At 36.6% G+C, this 22,815-nt stretch overlaps 1 protein-coding gene across 1 annotated transcript in view; it reads right to left on the reverse strand.

Moving 5' to 3' along the window:
• Positions 1-201: 201 nt before the first annotated feature.
• SNX7 (sorting nexin 7) overlaps positions 202-22,815 on the reverse strand; it is a 28,885-nt gene continuing 6,271 nt past the window's right edge. The window contains exons 3-9 of the mRNA XM_005520956.3: positions 20,949-21,059; positions 20,369-20,533; positions 19,232-19,433; positions 17,635-17,834; positions 14,557-14,643; positions 8,384-8,536; positions 202-603 (exon numbers count right to left, since the gene is read on the reverse strand). Of these exons, the coding sequence (XP_005521013.2) occupies positions 523-603; positions 8,384-8,536; positions 14,557-14,643; positions 17,635-17,834; positions 19,232-19,433; positions 20,369-20,533; positions 20,949-21,059 (999 nt within the window). The 3' untranslated portion in view covers positions 202-522. The remainder of the gene's footprint in view (positions 604-8,383; positions 8,537-14,556; positions 14,644-17,634; positions 17,835-19,231; positions 19,434-20,368; positions 20,534-20,948; positions 21,060-22,815) is intronic.

Raw genomic sequence — 22,815 nt, forward strand, 5'->3', positions numbered from 1 at the left:
TCATAGAACATGTTTGGCATCTTTATGTCCTATGTTGCCATTGGGCAACTAGCAAGATCTATTAAAATAATCCTAAAGTCCTAGTCCTTGAGGACTATGTGACATAATTCTAAAAGAAATTACTCAAGAAAGTGAATCTAAAAAGCATGCTAAAATACCAAAATACTTCTAAAAAAGACTAGGATACAGACTGATGACAAATTTTCCTTATTCAACTTTTTATTAAAATGGAGCTATTTTTACATATTTAAAATACTTCATTATCAAAATTACACAATATTTATGAAAACAATTGTATGAAAATGCATAAAAATATGTAAAATCAGAGCTAAGCAATATAATGCAATATATAGCACGTTTCAAAATGTATTTCAGGGCTAGAATACCTGAGTGTTCAATAAGCTGGTTTCTTGCATTTCACTGATTTTAACAATTAAGTTTAATAATGTATCTGATCTCATATAAAGCACTTTGGTTGGGAGAAACTGCATGGAAAAGGCAGTGATCAAGCAGAGATATTACTCAAGGCCTGTCTTCAGAATCCTCATCCACATGAAGATCCACTGTTTGAGATGTCAGGAAGGACTCCCATGTAGCAAGGCACTTAAAAAACCCAAAGACATACATATGAGCACAGCAGAGATTTCTATAAACTGTTAGCCAAGGAGAAAATGAGTAAAAAAAACCAGCAGAATACATACACATTGTCACAAGCTGCTTTTGTACGTGAGAGCAAAATAAGGTTTCCTAGGCAGCTCAGTAATATGCAAAATGTTAGCTAACATGCTGAGTGAGCTGTAAAGGTCAATTTTACATAATGACAAGCACACACTGTGAGCACTGTAATTGTATGTTGTAGCATGGAAGATGCTAACATTAATTATGCTCTTCTTTAATCTCTTCTTTTAGTTACAGGCAAAGATCTCTTCTAAATAGAAACCACATTGTAGGGCACTGTTTCCTTGTAATCTCTGTGGATTCCTAATGTATACCAAATTTTCCTTCCAAGTTAAATTAAACCTCTCTTTTTTCTAAATAAGGAGAGAATTCATTTTCCCCCAGAGTAGTGGGAAAGAAATAGAACCAGAAAGGGAGGGGCTGGTAGTAGGGAAATTGTTATCCTTGCAAGTGGTATTTCTCAGCTTATGGAAAAATGCATTTATAATTATAAAAACTATTTTTTTTATTTGAAGCATCAATTCTGCAGGCAGTAAAATGAAAAAAAACCAAAAAAAAACCAGAAACAAAACAAATAAAACCCCTAAATGACTTTGGTTCAATTTGGCTTAAATGAGTGTTGGCAGCTTGGCAAGCCATTCTAAATCATAAATTAGTGTTGAGAGCCATGGCAAGGCTATCACAAGGTATCCTGTAGTGCGTTGATCCTTGTTACCAAAAGCACCAGGTTTCTACTATTTCAAGTCTGCCAGTTGAACAGGACAGACAATTATTCAGATAATTGCTGAAATAATTTCCTTGTTCTGATGCTATTGAAAAAAAGCCCTTGGAATGGAAATGTTCTTACAAAATTTTGACTTATAAATTCATACCTATTGTTCTTGACAATGCATCCAATTTACTACTTACTCTACACAGCTTTTTTTCATGAAGAAACTTTATTATGCACCATAAATCAGTCTTCTGAAATTTCCCAGGAAATATATATTAAAACCTGGACAGCACATTCTATTTACCTGAACTTTGAATTAAATCAGTGCCCTGAAAACAGCATTATTTCCTAACTGAAATCTTTTGCCATAAACTATTTAAGCCACAGCAACTTGCTAAGCCCAGCTCATTGAAACACCTCGTCTCCATCTGTCATTGCTTAGGAGATGTGGAAATGACCCTGCTTGAACTTGCAGCCACCTAACTCCATTAGACATTTCTTGTGAATGACTTCCAAACTCTGCCATTAAATATGGAGATTTAATCATACTACACTGAAGAGCCAGGTCCTGGTGCATGTCTGTATGTAAGCAGATGAGTGGGAGGATCTGATAGTGTTAAATATAAGCTCAAAGAGAAAAACAAAGAATACACACAGAATGACTGGAGATTGGGGGAATCCATGATAACACGAGGATACAGAAAGAGGGATACCCATAAAATTAAGGGTGACAAAAGTAAAAAGAAAAAGAAAAAAAAATAAGTCAGCAGTAGCTTTGTCTCTGAAGACATAAGAAAGTAGAACATGTGGGTCTGCAAGACAATGAAAGCAGTTACAACAGCCAACTGAACTAAAAGATCACCAAGAAAAAGTATGAGCTTATTTTTGCACAGGTTTTTGGCTATTATCAGGCACGGTAGAGATCACTCCTGTTATCCACATTTTGCCCCATAGACTATGGATGCCATGATCTCTTCTGATCTTGCTGACAAAAGACCCAAGTAACTTCTGCTGCTATTGCACACAAGAACATTATGCTGCTGTTCTGAGTATATCTAAGATTTGAATTACTGTAAAAAGAGAGAACAGGGTAAAATTTGCTTTCTTCATTGACTTTTTGGAGAAATGTTATTTTGAAATGGTACACCAGGGAGAAACTGAAGATACTGCCAGCCTGAAGAGTGAACTGAAGTGTTGAAAACTGGTTTCTGATTTGAAAGGTCTTTTTGATCTTTTGTATAAAGCCTTTAAGTTTCATCATTAGATTTTCCCTTACTTCATGTGACACTGTGGCAGCTGAGTCTGTCTGAGAGGCTTGAGCTGGAACATGGCCTCTTGGTTTTGATATGTCAGTGAGGCAGCTGCTAGCAATGTGTCTTCACTGTGGCACTCAAACTCATCAATTTCTGTTAGAGCTCAGCCTGGATTACCATCCTAGAAAGCTGCAAGGTGCAGCTGTTGTTCTAAGCTTTTTCTAGGTGTGGTACAAGAAAACATCAGTTTTTCTTGAAGGGTCTTTCACTGGCAATGACAGATTTTTTTCTGAGACAGTTTGATTTAATTACCACGTAAGTCCATGCTTTGTTATTCTGTAATTTCAGTAATGTGAATTAAAATACATGTATCAGCAGTGGCTGCAATGTAAAAATGGCTTTGTGTTATCTTTTCAACACAGAGGCAAGCTGTACATGGTAAAATGCAATCACAAAACACTGCTTAACCAGATAGATATGATCTACTGAAGTCTGTCCAGACAAAGATGCAAAGCATTTTTTTCTCAAACAAATTATTTGGCTTTTCATTTATCCCTGTTTATATAACCAAAACACATTTTTCAAAATGTAAGAGCAATGTTGGCTCATTTCACTGTCAGACATCACAGTGCTATAAAGCTGACAAATTTTATAATTAACCACACCAAAACTAAACTAGGTCTCTGTGCCTTAGGCTCAAGCTTTTCATATTGTGAAGCATGAACTGCATAAATGACGTTTTGTTAGTGATGTATACTTCAACATTATTACAGAATGATTTTACTCCAGTCTCCTGGGAGGTTGAAAACGGAGATCTAAATAGAGGATCAGCCAATTTTCACAAAGGAGACAGAAAGCAAAAAAAACCCCAGAAAATCCAAACTGAGGAAATTAAATGTGTTTGCCCAGGATTGAAATTCATAATCCAATTACTCGTAAAAGCCCAATGGAAAACATAAAAAAGCCTAAATACACAAAATGCAATAGCAGGAACTTAAATAAGGCTACTTTACCTAAAATATTCTGATTACTACTGGAGGACATATACCTGTTCTGCAACATCATTCTTAGAAAAAGCAGCAAAAAGTTTTTCATATAGTACAATTGCATATATAATGAAAAAGGAGATATAAAAATAGAACATGTAGTAAGGATGCTAGCAGAAGCAGTTGTGTCACATGTCATGTTCCCAGTTATACGTGGCTGATACCTTAAAAATAGCACTTATGATGGCATTTTTTGGAGTAGAATCTGAAAATGGAGTCTTGTTTGTGTCTGAGAGAAACAAAAAATATTTTCATTATTTCTGTGTGCATGGAAACAAAAGCTAGACTGCACAGAAATAGTCATTCGCACTCTAAAAAATGTCTTCCCAAAATTATTTTAAAAAAAATTTAAAGGCTGAAGTGAATGAGGGTTCAAAGATGGATCAGCCTTTGAAGTGAGATGCACAGGGACAAAGAGGCTCAGACAGGGGAGCTTTTGAAAATCTCCTGAAGTTTGGTAGCAGAACTCCCAAGCATGGGATGTGATCAACATACAGGAGCAGCCAACTTTCTGCTACATGTCCAAATAACTGCTTCAATGCATCACTACAGAGGCCTCTAGGGCAAATAACAAATCTCATCTATTTTCTGCAGCTTTTACAAAACCGAGAAGTACACAAGGGCTTTGGAGTTAGAGGCAAGTTACTGTAATAGGGAACAAGTATTGTTTTGCTCTAATGAATCTTTTGGATCAATTTATTCCTGTACAACAATGTAGGTCACAGAAATATACTAAATTGTACTTGAAATACTTAAGAAAATCAGGAAATTATTTATATATGTGAAAAATAGTAACGTGTGCCAATACCAACAAGAATGTGAGTATATCAAAGGTAACAGATTATCTGATTAAGATGCAAGGGATTAACAGGATTAATTTCACATGCAATAAATAAAATCAAATGCTGTACTTTAAAAGAAATGTTCATCCATGCTCAAGAAAAAAACCACATTCTTTCAATGCCAAAACTCATTAGCAACCCAGATTAGGAAAAAACACCAATCTGCCTGCATTTCCTGGAGTACCCAACAAGCAGTGGAAACCCAAACTCTGGTATATTTGCTGGATTTACAATGTCTAACTAGTCTTTGCAATGGGCTGTAAAATCTAGCCACTTATTCTGGTGATTTTCCTGAAAAGAACAGGATATCAGAAATTCTTTGGCTGCATATGTACTAGCTATACTAAACACATGAGAAAGAGGACAAATGTAGCATATGTTTAATTGCTTTTGCTCTTTGAAGCCAGAGTTCAATAGTGCCTGGTTTAGTTCTGCTAGTCTGCAGCAGCAACACTTCAAACCCGCCAGCTAAATAGCACTGCCAGCACCACCACTAACTGTATCCTGCTTTGGGTTTAGTAATGCTGCATCTTTAGAATATCTATTTCTAAATTAATGAAAATATTCATGGTGACAATCAGTTTCTCAGATGAAAGCTCCACCCTGGGGAGAGTTTGTGATTCCAGCTGTTTCGCAGATACTTCTTCTGGACTAACCTATCAGACAATGGTGTCATGACTAAGGCCTGATGAAAAGGAATAAAATAAATGGTATAGTGTTAACATGTGCTGAATAAATGCTGTTTACTTCAGAATTAGGAGTAAATTTATGAACTTCTAAAAATTAAAACCTTTTCATATTGTTTCAGAAAGTCCTCTTTATTTTAGCATTGTATTTACTGTCACTGTTAGTACTGTATTTTTTTGGACTTAGGACTTTGTGGAATATGGAGAGACTTAAGGATGTATTCAACTATTTTTCAGAGGAAAAGAAGTACAGAACTGTATGAACCACTGAGACCACCTACAGGAATACCAAATGACTGGTCAGTCATGGTAATTCTTGGTTCCTAATGATTTAAAATACATTATAACAAAGCTTGCACATTGTCACTTGAAAGCTTTCATTTTCATAGGCCTGCACAGGAGCACTCTGTAAATCTGCAACACTGGGCTTTTATACATGTCTTTGTTACCACAGAATTGAGAGACACAAACCAGCTATAGAAATAAAGGAACAATTCTTATTTGAGTATAATAAATGCAGATACCCAATGAACTGGAAGACTACAGGAATAACTCTTAAATTTATAGATCTGCAGAAACATAATTACAGGTAACACTTTTAGAGTAACACTTATGTGAGCAGTAATTCAGCTTAAGGAAGACATACTCTTTTACTCTAGTTAAGTGATGCTTGACAAGTTTGACAGCAGAATCCTTAGGCAACTACAATTAAGAAAAAACCCAAACAAATGTCATACTCTTTGCCCAAATTGTGACAAAGATTAAATGACATTTTAGAAATTTTACTGTACTTTGACATGCTGCTATGTTGTTTTTGACCACACTGGCTTGGGTTTTATACAGTTTTGAAGGACTGCATTCTCTACTTTAGCAGCCATCAGAACACACAAAATGTCTGTCTCTCTGTGGTTCCCAAAATTTAAGGGAAGCAGAGAATGACCATGAACATAAATGACTTCTTCTTTAGTTGTATGCCTGGGAAATGCAGTCAGCAAGAGGAATAATGAGAAGCACAGTGAAATGCTGCTGAAGAGAAGAGAATGGGACACTGCTTGTGGAGAGGCAAGAATAGTTTAACTGAGGGGTGCGGGAAGTTGTGGAAAGGATGAGAAGCAGGTAGACACTAAGTGAGAAAGCAGGAGATGATTCCTCATAGGAGTTGGATAGAAGAACTGGGCAACTGAATCACATTCATAGCAACCATGGTGCCTTGGAAAATGCACAGAACATGCTTTGGGGAACAGAAAAGGCAGGAAATAACATGAGGGATATTAGAGCAAGAAGAGGCTTAGTAAGCATCAAATGGTGCATCAAAAGTCTGAATGAGTAACTTCAGACATGTGAAAGAATGCTAATGAAGCAAGTAATAATTAAACAAGCAAAAAACACTGTAACAGACTCTGTGTTTGTGCATGAGCTTAATGAGTCAGACTCAAACTATTACATTTAAGATTGGATTCTTTTTTCTACTGAAAGCATAAAAATAATATTCTGCTTCTCAGGTTTCTGAGATTCCCTTCCTGGAGTTTCACTCCCAAACAGTAGGAGCAGATGCCAGAGCTTCTTTTCCTGCTGCTTTCAGGAGTATACAATTGTAGTTTGAGATACAAGGGCCTCTGACAGTGATCAGTAATCACTTCTCTATTAATTAACCATCACCATTAACCATGGGTCTTGAATAAACGTATTTTAGGTCAAAACTCCCAATCAAAATATTAACTTTATCAAGTTCTTTTGAATATCAGGATTAGATAGTGATTTTCTGATAAAACAGAAAAAGTTGGTAAGTGCTCACTTTGCAAACAAGAAGTGATAGTTGGCACAATGTTGCTTATTATTGCAACTGCTGTAGTAAGATAAGGTGCCCTTTCCAAAATGTGGATCTACAAAGATCTAACAGGAAAACCATTTACTGAAGATTTCAATACTCAAGAAAAGCACCAACAAAATATCGTGTCTCAGTATAAACCAATTTGTCTGGCATTTCAGAGGATATTTAAGAAGAACCTCTGGCAGATACAGAGACAGCTGAATAACTTTCTGTGGTTTGTGGCTTCAGAATAGTAATTTCATATATGGTATGAGCTTTGGTGTTCTAAATTAAGCTTCTAATTCAGCAAAAAGGCATTTCTAGACAGGAAAAAGAACCAAATAATTTTTACCTTTTAGCTAATCATTCACAAATAAAATTTTCTAATATATTCAGCATTGTTTTAACATACATATTGCTGCTACAGAAGTCAGAGACCATCAATAAATGAAGACAATGTTAGAGGATGCCAAAAGCTTGCTGGCTGATTTCTGAAAATATTTTGATCTTAATATGTAACAGCAGATTGTCAATGTCCATGCATCTCACAGACTGCATGTTAATTAATTAGACTTGATGATCAAGAGCTCTGTCTTTTCAATCATGTTTTAACAAAATGATTTGCAAAATCAGAGCACTGCCACTGGCTAATGCACAGTCCATAAAAGGCTCAGACTACAGGACCGAAATTACAGATACCAAAATATATCTGTGAAAATGACTAATTTATGATTAATAGATTGCTCAGTGCATTCCATTTTTTCCCCCCAAAATAAGGAAAAATTATTTTAAAACTTCAGACATTTGGGATATTTTCAAAATGCGCATTTCAATCAACATTGTGTTACCCATGAGGAAACTTCAGAGACTGCTTAATGTATTTTGTTATATGTTTTCAAATTCTACTTCCTAGAATATATTCTTGGAAATTCTCACCAAGAATATTACCTCTGGCATTTGAGCTGAAAATAAAAATCTGATGGAAACATATTTAAAGGTTTTCCTCATACAGGTCTGAGCCTTCCAGAATGCTTCTTCATGCTCTCACAGCAAAGTGTTTCCAAACTCAAATATAGCAGCTGACATTGAACTGAAAAGCATGTTCCAAGTTGTTGTGGTTAGTAAAACAAGAGTGCCCTCTGTCGATGATGAACTCAGGATCAACAACTTGGGCACAGTAAAATATATTCCGCTTGAAATCTGTCAAATTCAGGATAACTACCTCACTATTCCCACAGAAACTGATTCCAAAGTTACCAAATGTTTCAGCTAAAATGTAAAATTTCCTCTTTACAGGGAACCCATGGACTTCTTCACAGAAATAATGAAAAAATAACATTTTTGTCAGAGTTTTACCTCTTCATAATAATGGAGATTATTCTCAGCCACATTAGTGAATGTTGATCTCATATCCCACTGCATGTTCTGCTTCCACCTGTCCCAATCTGCTTTCAGAGCATTATTGGCACGTTCAACTTTGTCTTCAAGTTTCCCAATCTCTTCTGAGAACTAAATATTAATTGTAAACATTAAAAAATATTAGTAAAATCACCATTTTCAAAATTATTGAAATAAATTGACTGTAGTAGAGATGAAGAGAACTGCAGAACCAAGATTGTATTTAACTTAGCAAAAAAAGTATTTCCCCAGAGATAAATTTAAAATTAATTCTTAATTAATAAGTCACTAAAATTTCTGAAATATTAATAACATAAAATACAGACCAGAATTAAAGTGTTCCTGGAGATATTTTTGTTCACTGAGAAGTTACAGACTCTGGCACCTCTTCATTAGCACTTGACATTAATGCATCAAAAAGAAATATATAGAGGGGTTTACTAAAGCAGAATCAATTGTACAAATTAGATTTGGCTAGAAAAGTGAGAAAATCCTGACATAATCTTTGATAACAGGAGAAAACAGAATGAGGAGAAGACAGCAGAAATCAAAATCCCAAACTTTCTGGTTTCTTCCCTGTCACATTGCCATCTTTTCTTGTTGAACTGTGTGTGACCATATGAGGGAAGAAGAAATACAGAAGCAGAGAAAGAAATTAAATGGAAGGACTTCTACAGAGAAGAAACTCTTTTACAGCAATCCAGGACCCAAAACCTTGAGGGCTACTCTACAGACATTACTTGCTTCTCCTTACTGTAGATGCACAAACTGACTTGCCAGCTAATGGGAGTAAGTGGACAGCAGCCTTGTCTTTAATGAGTTTTTCTGGTCTTCTCAGTAATTCGGTTACCTATTGTCATTTACTGATCAGCTGTGTCTGTTCTGGCTGGCACCAGGTTACAGAACGAGGTACATCGCCTGTGGCTACAGTGCAAAATCATCTGCTGCAGAGATGGGACTGCAGAGCCACTGTCTGCAGCAGGAGGGAGGGCAGGCACAAACACCACCAAAATAAGGAGGATCAGGCAGGGAAAAACTTAATTCCTCAAATTGCTTCCATTGCAACTCAGGCTCCATACATTTCTTCTTCGTCCTTATATTCTGCCATAAAGCAAATAGTTTCTTCCTCATTACCTCAAGTGTAAAGTGTAAAGTGGGATAGGTGCTTATGCTTTCTGCAGAGCTGGTGTTTTCATTGATAAGAAGTTCAGGATTCCAGGACTAACTTCCAGGATTTTTAAGAAATGTTTACACTCCTGGTAGAACACAGAAACATCAGAACTCACAGCAAGACATGAAAAGTCTGGGTGCACAGCCACCAGCTTGGACCATGCAAGGGAATACAGTGATCAAGTGCAACAGCAGTGATGCTGCCATCAGCCACAAACTGAATCATCAAACATTGCCTGAAATGGTCGCAGAACCTGGATCCCATTCAGCTCTTGAAGAAGCCAAGAACTGCTTAGCCAGTTAAACTGAAAATTTCATCTGAATCAATGTTATCCACAGCCAATAACATACATTTTTAGTTAGATTTGATTTCGACACTGATTTTCTTTGCCACGCTTCTAGATTAATGAAATACAGGTTATTAACGGGGAAAAGAATGAAAAAAAAAATATTTCTACTTTACTGAAAAGCCCAAGTTCAGTTATCTGGCTAGACCACTAATCAAGCTACAGACAAGGGTAATTTCAACTACCAACCGCATTCAAAATGAAAAGGTTAATCCAAAGTTTAAACGTGGGGGAATTACCTTTAAAGGAATTACAGACAACTGGATTTGGTATTTTGACCATGTTCAATGCTAATTGCCTGTCCTTCAAATACCAAAAAATGAATGCACACAGAATACCAAAAGTGATGACATTTTAAAGATGATTTAGAGTAGGAAAGACAGTTCAATCTATTCTCTGCTTTTGAAGAAAGTTCCTATATGGGAATGCACTAGTCTACACACATAAAGAACTTCTCTGACTTAGAAGTCCTGTCTGCAGCAAATTCCCCTGACCTCATTCTTTATAACTTTAAGTAAGTTATTTTACAGTTTGTTTTTCTCCAGCCTTTTCTAGCAACTACAAATTATTGTCAGAACATGATACGGACAGGTAGATTCTGTTATACAACTGTCCTGGGGTGACTTTATGATGCTTTAGCCCAAATCAACTGTTCTGCTTATGCAGTTTGTGTTCAGAAATGGCACTCGCTCCCCAGCATCCTGCTCTGGACTGTGCTGTCTGCAGCATGGACACACAGTGGGACAGAGCTCTCCTTTGCTTTTACTTAGTTTGTAGCTAGCTGAGGCAGAGAAGCTCCCCAGACTGTGTTTTTTCCTTTACCTTGGATCTGTCCAAACCTGCTGTGGACTGAAACCCCAGCCAAGCCCTGGGAGCTCACTCCTGTGGCCCACCAGGGCCTGGGCCTTGGCACTTTCCAACTCTGGAGGGACTGCTAAGAGACTGAGCGAGCCGAGCTACACCCCACAACAAGGGGTCATCTCTTCAGAATAGAGAGAGGTTTTATTGTTTACTATTATTCATTTTTTATGATTGTAGATACTTTGCTTGTTAAATAAACGGTTTTTTCCACTTTTCTCCAAGGAAATCTTTTCCTGAACCAGTTGGGGGATGGTCCACTTAAATTTGCTTTCTAGAAAGACCCCATTCAGAGGTTTTCTCACAATTTTCCCTAAGCCAGGACAACTCTGCCTGGATATGCAGTTTAAACATCCCACTCTAAAACCCCAAAGAAACCACATGTTGTATTAAGGCAAGGGTTGGACTCAAGGTCTAAAGGCAGCATTATGCCGCATGTCAACATGTCAAGTAGAGATGTTCAAGGTCTGCTTTTTCAAAACTGAAATAACTCATCAGAAAAGATGAGCTACTCTCTTTAGCTGCCATGACAGCAGAAATGAAAGAATGGCTTGGACTTAACAAAAATATCTACCTAGTGTGTTTCTCATTTACAAGGTGTAAATTGTTACAACTGATCCTGCAAATTAAACAGGATTCTGAATCCATTTTCTTACACTGATCTCATTAAGGCAGCTGGTGTGAGAAATGAAATATCCCATAAGTGATGGCCAGAGGCCAGCACAGGACTAATCAGACATGGGACCAGAGCACAGGAAGGTGGGAGCCAGGCATTGCTAGGGCAGAGTGTTACCAGACATGGACCGTGTGACTGTAGCCAGAGAGACCTGGTCCAATAGCCAAATTACATGATAAGTGACACAGCATTTTACACTATCTCACTATGCAAAATAGCACGAATTTCTATCTGCTACGTGAATTAATCCTACAGCTTGGTGATACTAACTCCTTTTTAGCCTGGAGTTAAAACACAAAATATATTCAGAATGTAATAAATTCAGCATTTCATCTCTTTACTACTCAGTTTCAAGCCTAAACACTAGAATCCTTAAATTGGCATTTAATGCTTATCTCGCTCTGTCAGAGCACATTTATACCAACCTTTTTTCAGAATTATTATCAGCCCTAGTGGCAAGACTAAAACTATTAAAAATGCCCAAACTATAGAGAGATACACTAGCATTTCTGTGTAACCTCCAGGATGGAGTGTGGGAGTCATGGAGCAGCATATCCCACTATCTTTACAGCCACAGCTCTGGAGGCAAGAAATGTCTAGATAAGCAGGAGGGTACCAAAGTCCTGCCCAATCTCTCTGTCAGAGCCTGCATCCAAAATCAGTCTTCAAATCATCCATACATACCCTGAACAACCACCTCCTTTGTGGACCAAATTCTGGAGTAAAAACCAAGGTTTTGGCTTTTGTAGCAGCACCACAAGCAGCTTTCTAACACAGCTCAAGGAAACTTTTTTTTTCTCAGCCAATGAGCCTAATGTCCCATAAGGTTTAATTTACAATTCCAGCCTATTTCATCTGCACTGACCTTTAGGGATGTTTTGCATTGTTCTGCTGTACAACCTCGTGTTCATTAAATCATTTACTGTTTGCCATGACCAGTGCTAAATATCTCACAACCTTTTATCAGCTCTAATGATAGTCTGAGACTCCTTCTCTGTGGTGGAAATGTACCTCAAATGAGATTAAGGTTCATGCCATTGTCAGCAAAAGTTCTGGCTACTAGATTGCACTGACAAGTTCAATCTGACATCTATGAGATCATTAGAAGCTACAGGAGTTCAGCTTAGATGAATAGACATGTGCAAATTCACCCAAACTTGGTGTCTCACACCCGTTCCAACAACATACCTGTGTTATGACCACCTTTCATTATGAAGTAAGTCTGGTTAGAATTGTCAGAAAAATATTTCAACTCATAATAAAAGTTAAAACATAGTAAAAAAATTACCAAGAAAATAGTAAAGTCACTCGAATGGTTAAAAATAACAGTACACCGTTTTCTGTTGCCAAACTATCCTTACTAGAAAAAGGCTTCAGGATACAGCTGCCACTCAATTAGAGAACACAGGATTTTATTATCAGATTAGACTAACAGACATCTGTTTTACTGCTCTTCTGAGACTGTAAGGAGTACCAGGCTCTCAAGAACAGGATTCTCTGAAATTAATAAGAAACAGAGGGTCTGGAAAGATAAAGCAAAATCTGAACACCTGAGTAATCAGAGTGTCCAAAGCCTTTACCAAACTGTAAATGCAGATATGGAAACATATATACAGTGAAAAAAATAAGTTTGGGCAAACCGATTTTAAAATTCTACTGGAAGCAAGTACAAACATCTCATGATGGAGTAAACCACTGTCGATATCAAATCAACATGGTATGATCATTCTGTGCTAAAATACAAATATTCTTTTTTTATCTTTGTAACAGTTCAGGAAAAGGGAGTGCATGCACATTGTCTCAGAACTCCATCAGATTATAACAGAAATGCATCCTAAAAGGTTTCATTGGTGTCTTTTCTACAGTAAACAACGAGTCTGGCTGCTAAACAAGCTGTATGGAGCTGAATTCGTCACTGAGTGCACCTGCCATGGCTACCCAACTCCCAGCCTAGGAGGCTTCTCCAACTCACCATCCTCTGTTCATTTTGTAAGAGCTTCAGGCTTTAAACTACAGAAAAATGACAGGAAAACCAGCAAAGAAAGTAGAGAAACGAAAGCAAATTACAGAACACAAAGGCAGTAAATAAACAAAATTTCCACTTCAGGAAAAAAACCCCCCAAAATAGAGATATTTACTTAATGTCCCACTGCAGTACACAGAGGCAAATTGTTACATAATATATCATAGCCACTGTAGATATCAGAAATCAGCAATATATTTTTAGTTATTCACCTTATTGCCAAAAAAGTTAAATGAAAATATGCATTTCAAGTGCCAAAAACTATCTAAACAGCTCATCTTTACATGGAAACTAATTACAATAAGCCTAATAAAAAGTATCTGAAATGTTAAGGATTTTCTCCTTTGATGTACTAAAAAGTTAATAGTCATTTTTATGTATTATTTACACTGTATAACACTTGGTATTAATACTGTGCTAAAAGGACATTATTTAGGCTGGAGAGTTTAACAATCAAAAATTTTAAAAATGCTGATTCTCTCCCCAGAAGTTGTTTTTAATTGGCTACTGAGCCTTGCTGGTGGTTTTGGGGATGCCTGTCCCCATGGGGTATCAGTTACAGTCTGATTTCACTAGAATGAATGAAAGTTTCATACTGGGAGAAAAAAAATAAAATATCACTGGGCCCAACTAGAAAAAACAGAAATCTGAAAGAACAGAACGCAGAACATTTTAATTTAAATAAGATTAATGAACAGCTTTGTTGATTCTAATCACCTCCTCTACTTCTCCTAAATCAATGAAGCAGCAGGTACAAGAGCATTGCAGCAACTGTTACTTTCCTTTAATTCCAAGTGTGGAAGCAAATAGAAAAGCTAAATGTAAGCTGTGGTACAGTCTGTGTTGACAAAAGGCCAGTGGTCACCCACCACAACCAGCCCTTCCCTCCAGCAGCCCAGCTCCAGAGGTGCTGCTTCTTTCTTGTGATGGCCTTTGCCTGGCACAGAGAACTACCAGAGACAGCACTCAGTCCCACCACATGGTCTCAGGGGACACGTGTCCTTCTTCTGTGCGTCTCCCCCGTTACAATAAGGCCCAGCTTTCTGAAAATACTCACCTGATCCTTTTCTGTCTTTTTATTGGCTAAAGCATCAACTTTGGAATCCAGCTCACCTTGAATTTGGTCTCTCCTTTTCAAAACACCCTTAGTATGAAAAAAAAAAAAAAGTAAATGGCACCGAATTTTAGCTCTTTCAGAAAGCCATCAAACAACTTGACTATTTGATAAACAAGATCATAGAATTAACACCATTTAATAATTTTGACATGATATATGTTTTATAAAAAAATTAAAATCATGAAGACTTATTTTTCCAAGACTGTATTTTATCTTACAGGTTTTTCAATAATCTTACTAAATCCAAAATCAGTACCACAAGAATCTGCCATACACAATATCACTGCCAGTTGGATGAGCAGAACTGCTACAGCAGTTTACTTGGTATCAGCTTAACTTACTATATATTCATTTAAAAACAGCAACATGAGTTTGCCAAATATCACGAACATAAGTATGTTGAGTAAAATTCACAATATAAAGTAGAATGACTAGAAATGGTATACAAAGCATTACTGAAATAGTGACTTCAATCTTTAATATTAATTTGTAAGTGCCAAATATAGTTCTGGCAAATCAGAAAAAAAAAATCAGAAAAATCAGACGAAAGTTATAGGACGATAGCTTTTCTGCCATTAAATGTGCTTATTTTCAGCATATGTAATTTTTGCCTCCTTTGAAACTGTCTTATCAGGTATTGGGTTTTTAGCATACTGTCAAAAAATAATTAGAAAGGGGAAGGAATATTACTTGTTAAGCTACAAAACAGGAACAGTATTACAGATTAAATTTCAATTTCTAATGCTCATTTGCTCTGAGACCTTGATGAAGCCTTACAAATGTCTCTTTGTCTTAGCTTCCTGATCTGTAAAAGCACACTCAGGTATGCTTATCTTGCAGAAATGTTGCAACGCTTTTGTCTGTTTGAAAAAAAATCAGAAGCAGGACATACATAATTACAAATCTCAAAACCTTCTTTTACATTACCTTGCCACAACTGGTTTTACTGCTTCTTCTGCAGAGATGTTCAGTATTCACCTCTAGCATAGGGCATGTTGAAACAGCACAGGCCACAAGCAGCTCTACCTTCTCTAGCTCTCTTATTTGACTGAGTTCTCTCTGAAATCTTGACACTTTATCAAACATGATAGAATAATTTAAGAGCTTAATTTTCAAATAATTTTTCAATGTTTCTTTTTGAACAGGTAATCACTATAAAAAATTGGTAGACCTGACTTCGGGCATTTCTGAACAACAAATCAGGAATACAGATGAATGCTCATTAATAGCTTGGAATAATTTGGTTAGATAAATACAGAAAATATTTAGCTGGAAGCACAGAAGCAAAACAAATGTCTGGAACAGCTTTTCTTCATAATACAAATGTTTTCTCTTTCTTCCTTTCTTTTGCCTCTTTTAAAACTCCTAATGACTGCTTGGTAACATTTATCACACATACACTTTAAATTACAAGACAAAACCAATTACTTTAATATTAACGTGCTACATCTATAGGCAAGTGCTGAATTCTAGTGGCCAACAAAGGCACTTTATTTTTAAAACATATTATTATACTTTTACAAGTTTTTTGTATAATACTTAATGGTAGCTTGCCACCCACAAATATTTTATATGGACCCATAACTAATTAATGCTGTAATTTTTACCCTGAGGGACAGCAAATTTGCTCTGTGGGTCAGTTAGGAAGGGGTTGGTCCAGATGTAAATATTTTAGCTATGAATTCAACTCTTTTCCCAGTTACAGGTTGAACTCTCAACACTGGAAAATATAAGGATTGTATTGTTTAGATCACACCTCTGCACATTTGCATGTGATCTTGGCAGCACTGCACCAAGGTCCCTGCAATGAGGGGTTAAACACACCTCTGAAGTGTGTTACTACTGGGTGACATCCACAGGGTAGGCAATGGGCAGGCAGCATCTCCTCAGATGCATGAAGACTACAATTGCTTATGGGTAAAAACCACAGAAATTCTGAAAAATAAGGTTGGAAGTGAGGGAGATGACCTGCAATTGCTAAAACAATAACCTCTTCAGATCATTAAGCAAAGCAGTACCTACCTCCATCCAGTAGCAAATAATGAGGCCTGTGAGATACAGGACATTTTGTATGGCCCCTTTTCCTGTGAAGCTTGTTTTAAAGACAGCAGTCATTGCAGCAGGAATTCCTAACTCTCAGTAGCTAAGCCTTACTGAAAAAGTAGCAATGCCCTGCAGAGTGCCACCAAAGGCTCAGTTAACTTGGATCTTGCTCTACTCATGGACTGTAAGACTCTTGCAGCCCCTACTGAAACCACTGCAGCAGGAGCTGGGTTCCCAGCAGGAATACAAGAACAGATTCTGCAGCTGGCATTGCTCAAAACCTAGACAAAGAGGGGTTTGTACACATGTTCTGCTTTCTGTAGGCAGCTAAGTGGGAATTATGACATACTGAATTCAGTTACTTAATTATGTTGATTATCCACCAGCACTGACTACATTAACTCTGGAGTCTGATTTTTTACTTCCTCTCTAAGTGTAAGGAAAATACATACATAAAGGGAACTGAGAGCAGTAGCTTGTGGCAAAGACTAACACACGCTTATGTAATGGCGCAGGGACTGGAAGTTCCCAGCTGTTCTGGAAAAAGAAAACATACTTAGGAAGAGCTCCTAGAAAGGGAAAAACCTCTCCACTTCTTTTCCCACACACAATCTGTTACTCAATGAGTTCATGTCTTTCTCAGCTGCTGCCCCCAAACCCTCACTGCTACAATGCAGAGCTCATTGAAGACTGCAAACTAGACACCATAGCACAGCTACTCAGGGCTGCCTGCCAGGCAAAACTATCAAGCTCTTCTTATTTGGAAGGGGCACCTCTTACCTGATTAGCAAGAGAAACAGGACCAATTGGATTTCCCGATAACGGACAGGTATCGTATGCTGTGCACGCTTTGTACTGAGTAAATACAGGGACTGTAAAGTCATTTTCATCAGCTACAGATTCTCTCCTGGACATTTTCATTGGACTAAGTCAAATTTTATACTGAGCCACAAAGAGTCCTTCAGGAAACCTTACCATGAGAATTTCACTGTAGAGAACATATTCATGTAAAATGGGCAGCAGGTGCTCTGAGAGCCCTGCCATTCGCTTCTCTGTAGCCCTGCAGCAGCGGTCGATGCAGCTGGCAATGCCCTTCAGGGAGTCTGCTATGTCTTCTTCTGATGCTGACCACAGTGTGTGGATGGGGCCGTACTCCTTCATTTCATTAAAATAGTCTTAAAAGGAACATATACACCTATTACTCTTTTCTTCATTAACAGAAGTCTAAGTGACACTAATTGCAACTTTGTATTTACTGTGAACCAAACAAAATACTGATGCTAATGTTTAAATTTGCTCAAATGACCAAGATAAGTAAACTCCAGTTCACTGTTTATGAACAAACTAATCAATTAATGTAATTAAGTAGCTTTGAGAAATCTATCAGCAAAAACGCCCCAGACATTTCACAATGACACACATACTCAAGTAGACTTTAAGAGCTGTTTTCAGACACCAATGACCTGCATTACTTCAAAGTCTTCATACAGAGCAACAGGAGCCACAGCAGTTGGTCTGACTTGCTGACTTCTACTGCCCTGAATTCCTCTGGTTCTTGATAATAGTAATGTTCCAAATACAGTCTCAGTTATTAAAACTAGAAGCTTTGTTATGTCCCAAAAGCTTCAGAAGAAACACTGAAGTTCACTCCTGCTCAGCAGGTATCTCCTTCAGTAGTTTTTATTGATTTAAACACAGGGGTATCTTATTAATTAATTTTCTTTTGTTTCTAGACCAAGTGATAATCCATAAACAGACAGAAGGCCCACAAATCACTGTGCCATTTGGTACAGCTAAACACAGGCAAGTTGCAGTTCACAGGACAAACACATTGGTCATGCACTGAAAATGCAATTTTGTCACTACTAAATTTATAATGAAGAAATGTCCTAAGAAAGATGAAAGCAGTCGTGTGACATAAAGAGCGTTATGTTTACTTTGAGATTATTTGGGCAAAAAAAAAGCCCTCTATGGAAGACGTAATCAAGCACCCCGTGTTAAGGTACTGCAAGCAGGAATGTTCCCTGTATCACAGTTACCAAATAGTCCAGTAGTGTTGCCCTACTTAAGGAAAAAAATCAGATTAAGCCATCCTTCTTGAGAAAACTTTAGTAGGCACAGTTTGCCATCACAAAAATTATGGCCAACAGTAAAACTATTAAATAATTAAAATCTACTTTGTCAATGGAAAAAAGGTACAGAACAAAATTGAACAGAGATGTTTAGAGACCTGGAATCAACATAGCCTCTTGTCACTATGAGATTGCACAGAAAACTGTACATTCCCTTGAAAGTTAAAAACCAGAGGTCATACAGCTTTCCAAAAAGCACATTAAAGTATTCTTCTAAGTTCCTTATAAGTAGCTGAATGACATGTTAAAACTCTTCCTATCAAAAAAAATTAATCAAACTTGAGGGTCTGTCAAAAACATGACCAGAAAAAAACCACAATATAAACATAGAAATCTCCCTTTTTCCTTGCTTGCTGGAAAGCATATTTTGCTTGCCACAATGAAAACTAATTTACTTTTTAATTACTTAAATCAAGAAAAAGGACATGTTTTCTACTTACCCCTTTCTTCCCTGTAAATCCTATGAGCTATTTTATCTAGTAAGTTTATTTTCTGACTAAATGTTTCCATGTAATTGTTCATTTCTGTAAACATTTCAGGGCGATTTTTAACTGCTCCTCTTACTGAGGATGCTACAGCTCTGACGGTCTGTCCCATCCTGCTCAGCAAACCAGGACCCTGCTTCTTGTGTGAGGAGAGTTCCTAAAGACAGAACAAGCTCTCTTTATTTCCAGGTACTTTTGTTAATTCTCTGAAAAAAATAAATAAAGTGCCTTTTTTTTCTTCTTTTTTGTTTTTTGTTTTTTTTTTTTAATAAAACTACATACATAAACCTGCCTTTTTAATATATGAATCTTATCATTATTAGATCAATGCCAGAACCATCCCTGTCCTGTGCATTTATAAGCCAAGCCTTTCTGAGCTAACACAAGCATGCCATGTATAACAAAAGAATGGTTGAAGAACCTTCACCCCTTCACTCCTCAGGATGAGTTAGCTAGTTTGCCATTTAGGTTTTTGAACAGGAAAGCAGAGGTAATGATTGCAGAAATAAGTCTTTGTGAAAAGCAGACAGTGCTCCTGCTAGAGGAAGTAATCAATCTATTTTTTAACTCTTTTTATATGTTACTAGAATAACCTTTGCTGAAATTTAGAGGCAGGCTTTTCTGAGTACAGAACTCCAGTTTGCAACTGGACACATTTTACAACAATGCAGCAGGAAAAGCCTGTATTTTTCTTTTAAGAGATTAATAAAACTTAATTGAAAAAACAAAACACAGTGCCATGCAAAAACAATAATTAATTAAAACCACTATTTTCCTCATAATCTTGGAAACTTACATGTGTACCAAAAAACATGCAGAGTTGAAATACTATGAATTTGCCACAAAAATCCAAAATGAGGAAACAAAAACAACTTTGGAAGGTACAGCTATATTTATGGTCATGTGCATGATTACCAAAACCACTGAAGAAATGGTTATCTCAAGTTATGAATATTCCATGAATCCCTGCCTGCTTCTGCCACTTCTGTAACAAGCCATGGGATGACACTACTGAATACTGAACCAGGGAGGCTCCTGATATACTCTACTAGCACAACATGTGGTTTCATGTAACTGTAAATAAAATTTTACCCAGGCTTGTGCAGTAAGAAAAATTTTGAAGTCCTCATTAAAAGTTAAAGTTGGATGATCAGCAATCCGGTTCAAAAATTTATGTAAAGCTTTTCTTCGAGTCTCAATGAATTCATCACTAAATCGTTCCACCATTCCCTTCATTATGAATTTTTCTGGCAATGGCTGAGGAAAAAAAGAAGAAATATATTGTATAATTTGCATAATATTCAGAGTATTACAACAGTTCTTCTGCTTACTAAAAAACATAGATATACCTTGTAAAATCCATCAATAACCCAAAAGCTATATAAAGTTACCATATGCAACTAAGGTATACCATTTTTCTTGTAATATGCAGTGCAGACAAGCATAACTAAGAAAGGACATAAATTACTGCAAATTACTTCAAATGCCACAATAAAAAACCTAAGAAATACACTTATGTGATTTTTTGTCACATACATACAAAACTAGGGAAAATAGGTTGGCTTAATGTTTGTGAAACTTCAGAAGCTGAAGAAAGACTTCAAACATCTCTGTATAAAACTGAAGCCATCTTATAAACAAATAAAAATAACTTAAGTTTTAGCAAACAAACAGGAATAATCAGTGTTGGATGTGCTTCTTCAAGTCTGCTCTTCAACCAAAGGAAATCCTGATACCGTCTTCGAACTTCATATTCACTGGAGTCAAATTCACCACGGGTTGTCTGAAAACCAAAAGCAGAAAAAACAGGTTTAGATTAGAATACCAGAAAAAAAAACTTTTAGATTTTGGAGAAAACTGATTACTTGAGGGAATGCATATGTTCTATTTCATCCCCGTTACTGGTTTGCTGTTATTTTAAATAACAGTGATCAATTATTTTAAAAGTTAACACATCCTACTTCAGCAACACATCAAAGTTTTCTTGGGGAAAAAAAAATGCAAGCAATAAGCTGCACTTTGTGCAGTATAATGATTATTTTACCACAATGTTTCCAAATAACTGCAGTAATTATTTTAGTGTGGCATTTTTCTTTCAGCAATCAGAGGTATGTTCGTTACTTTAAGGGCACTTCTTTTAAAGTAATTAGTAATCTACTCTGAACAAAGCCCAAAGAGCTGACACATGTCCTTGGGACCTGGTGACATTGCTCAATAATTCTCACATTCAAAACATGAAAACTTCAGCATATCACAGCAATAACACTTCCTGCACTGCTTAATGGATTCTGTGGTCCATCATCAATTCCAGTTTTGCAGCCCCTGTCAGAACTTGCCAACAAACCCTTAATGCCTACAAAAAATGCTTATTACAGATTACAAAATTGTCAGACCGTGAGATTTATTTTAGCACTGCTCTGTCTTCTGGAGGCAAGCCACAAAGAGCCAATGTTTTCATTAACGTGTGCTATTTAGCATTCATTGTTGCACAGAGATTTATAACACAATGCAAGTAAATTCTACAAACCTCAAAACATGCTTTTGTAATCTAAACATTTTTGAGGGCTGAATAAAAATTTTTCAAGGTACGTGGGAGGAATGCTATTACTTTATCATCAACAACCAGCACTCCAAATTAAATATGATAAGAAAGGATAGAAGAGATAGAAAAAGCAAAAGCAATCCACCTTACAGCCCTTTCATACTTGCCTGAAGAAAAAATGTTCTCTCGTCTACAGAAACAAGCATAAAGTGAAAATTATTGCTAGCAACCTAACAAAGATAGCTCTCTTCCTACTCATTAAATATTTTATGAGGAATTGATATCTCCTCTTATTTAAAGATGAAGAATTCCCATTTGAAAATGTGTTTTTAAATGTATCTTTTAAAAATAACTCAAAATAAAATAAATTAACAGTGCAATTCTTGAAATGGAGCCTGTAGAATATTTACTAGTAATCTCAGAAGACCTGACTGGTCTCACAAGGCTGACTCTTCTTCCTTATTTCCTGTAAATAACTTACGTTCAGGACAACTAAAAATACACTTAATTGTTTCCTAATACTATTTCATTAGAGAATTGCAGCAATTTCCCCAGAAATCGCATGCAACTGCACATGGGAAGCAATCATCCATGTGCTAATGGATGCTGCCATTAGAAAAGAATGGAATTGAAAGACTGTAGGAGGCAATGTTTATGCAAGATGTAAGACTGGTAGCCTGTAAGTGATCCAAAAGTCATCAATACTTGTGCTAATATAGTGTCTTCGAAGGGGATCAGTCCTTTGGCTGTTTCCTGTTCCTGCTAAAATCACAACAGAAAACATTATTGCCTCACAGCACTCATTTTGCCATTGAAGAATTATTAACTATTTATTATTTATTATTAACTATTTTCTTAGCATAAAGAATCTAAGCATGTATAATCTAAGCATCTGTGTATGCAGACTCACACTGAATTTTTCCCATTATATAGCACATTTTCATGCAGTTTTAGTTGTCTATAACTCATGGCAAAATTAAAGTTTAAATTTAGTAAC

The sequence above is a fragment of the Pseudopodoces humilis genome, chromosome 10 (genome assembly GCF_049639895.1).
Source record: "Pseudopodoces humilis isolate 2021_Gansu_Grassland_sample_001 chromosome 10, ASM4963989v1, whole genome shotgun sequence".
Lineage (NCBI taxonomy): Eukaryota > Metazoa > Chordata > Aves > Passeriformes > Paridae > Pseudopodoces > Pseudopodoces humilis.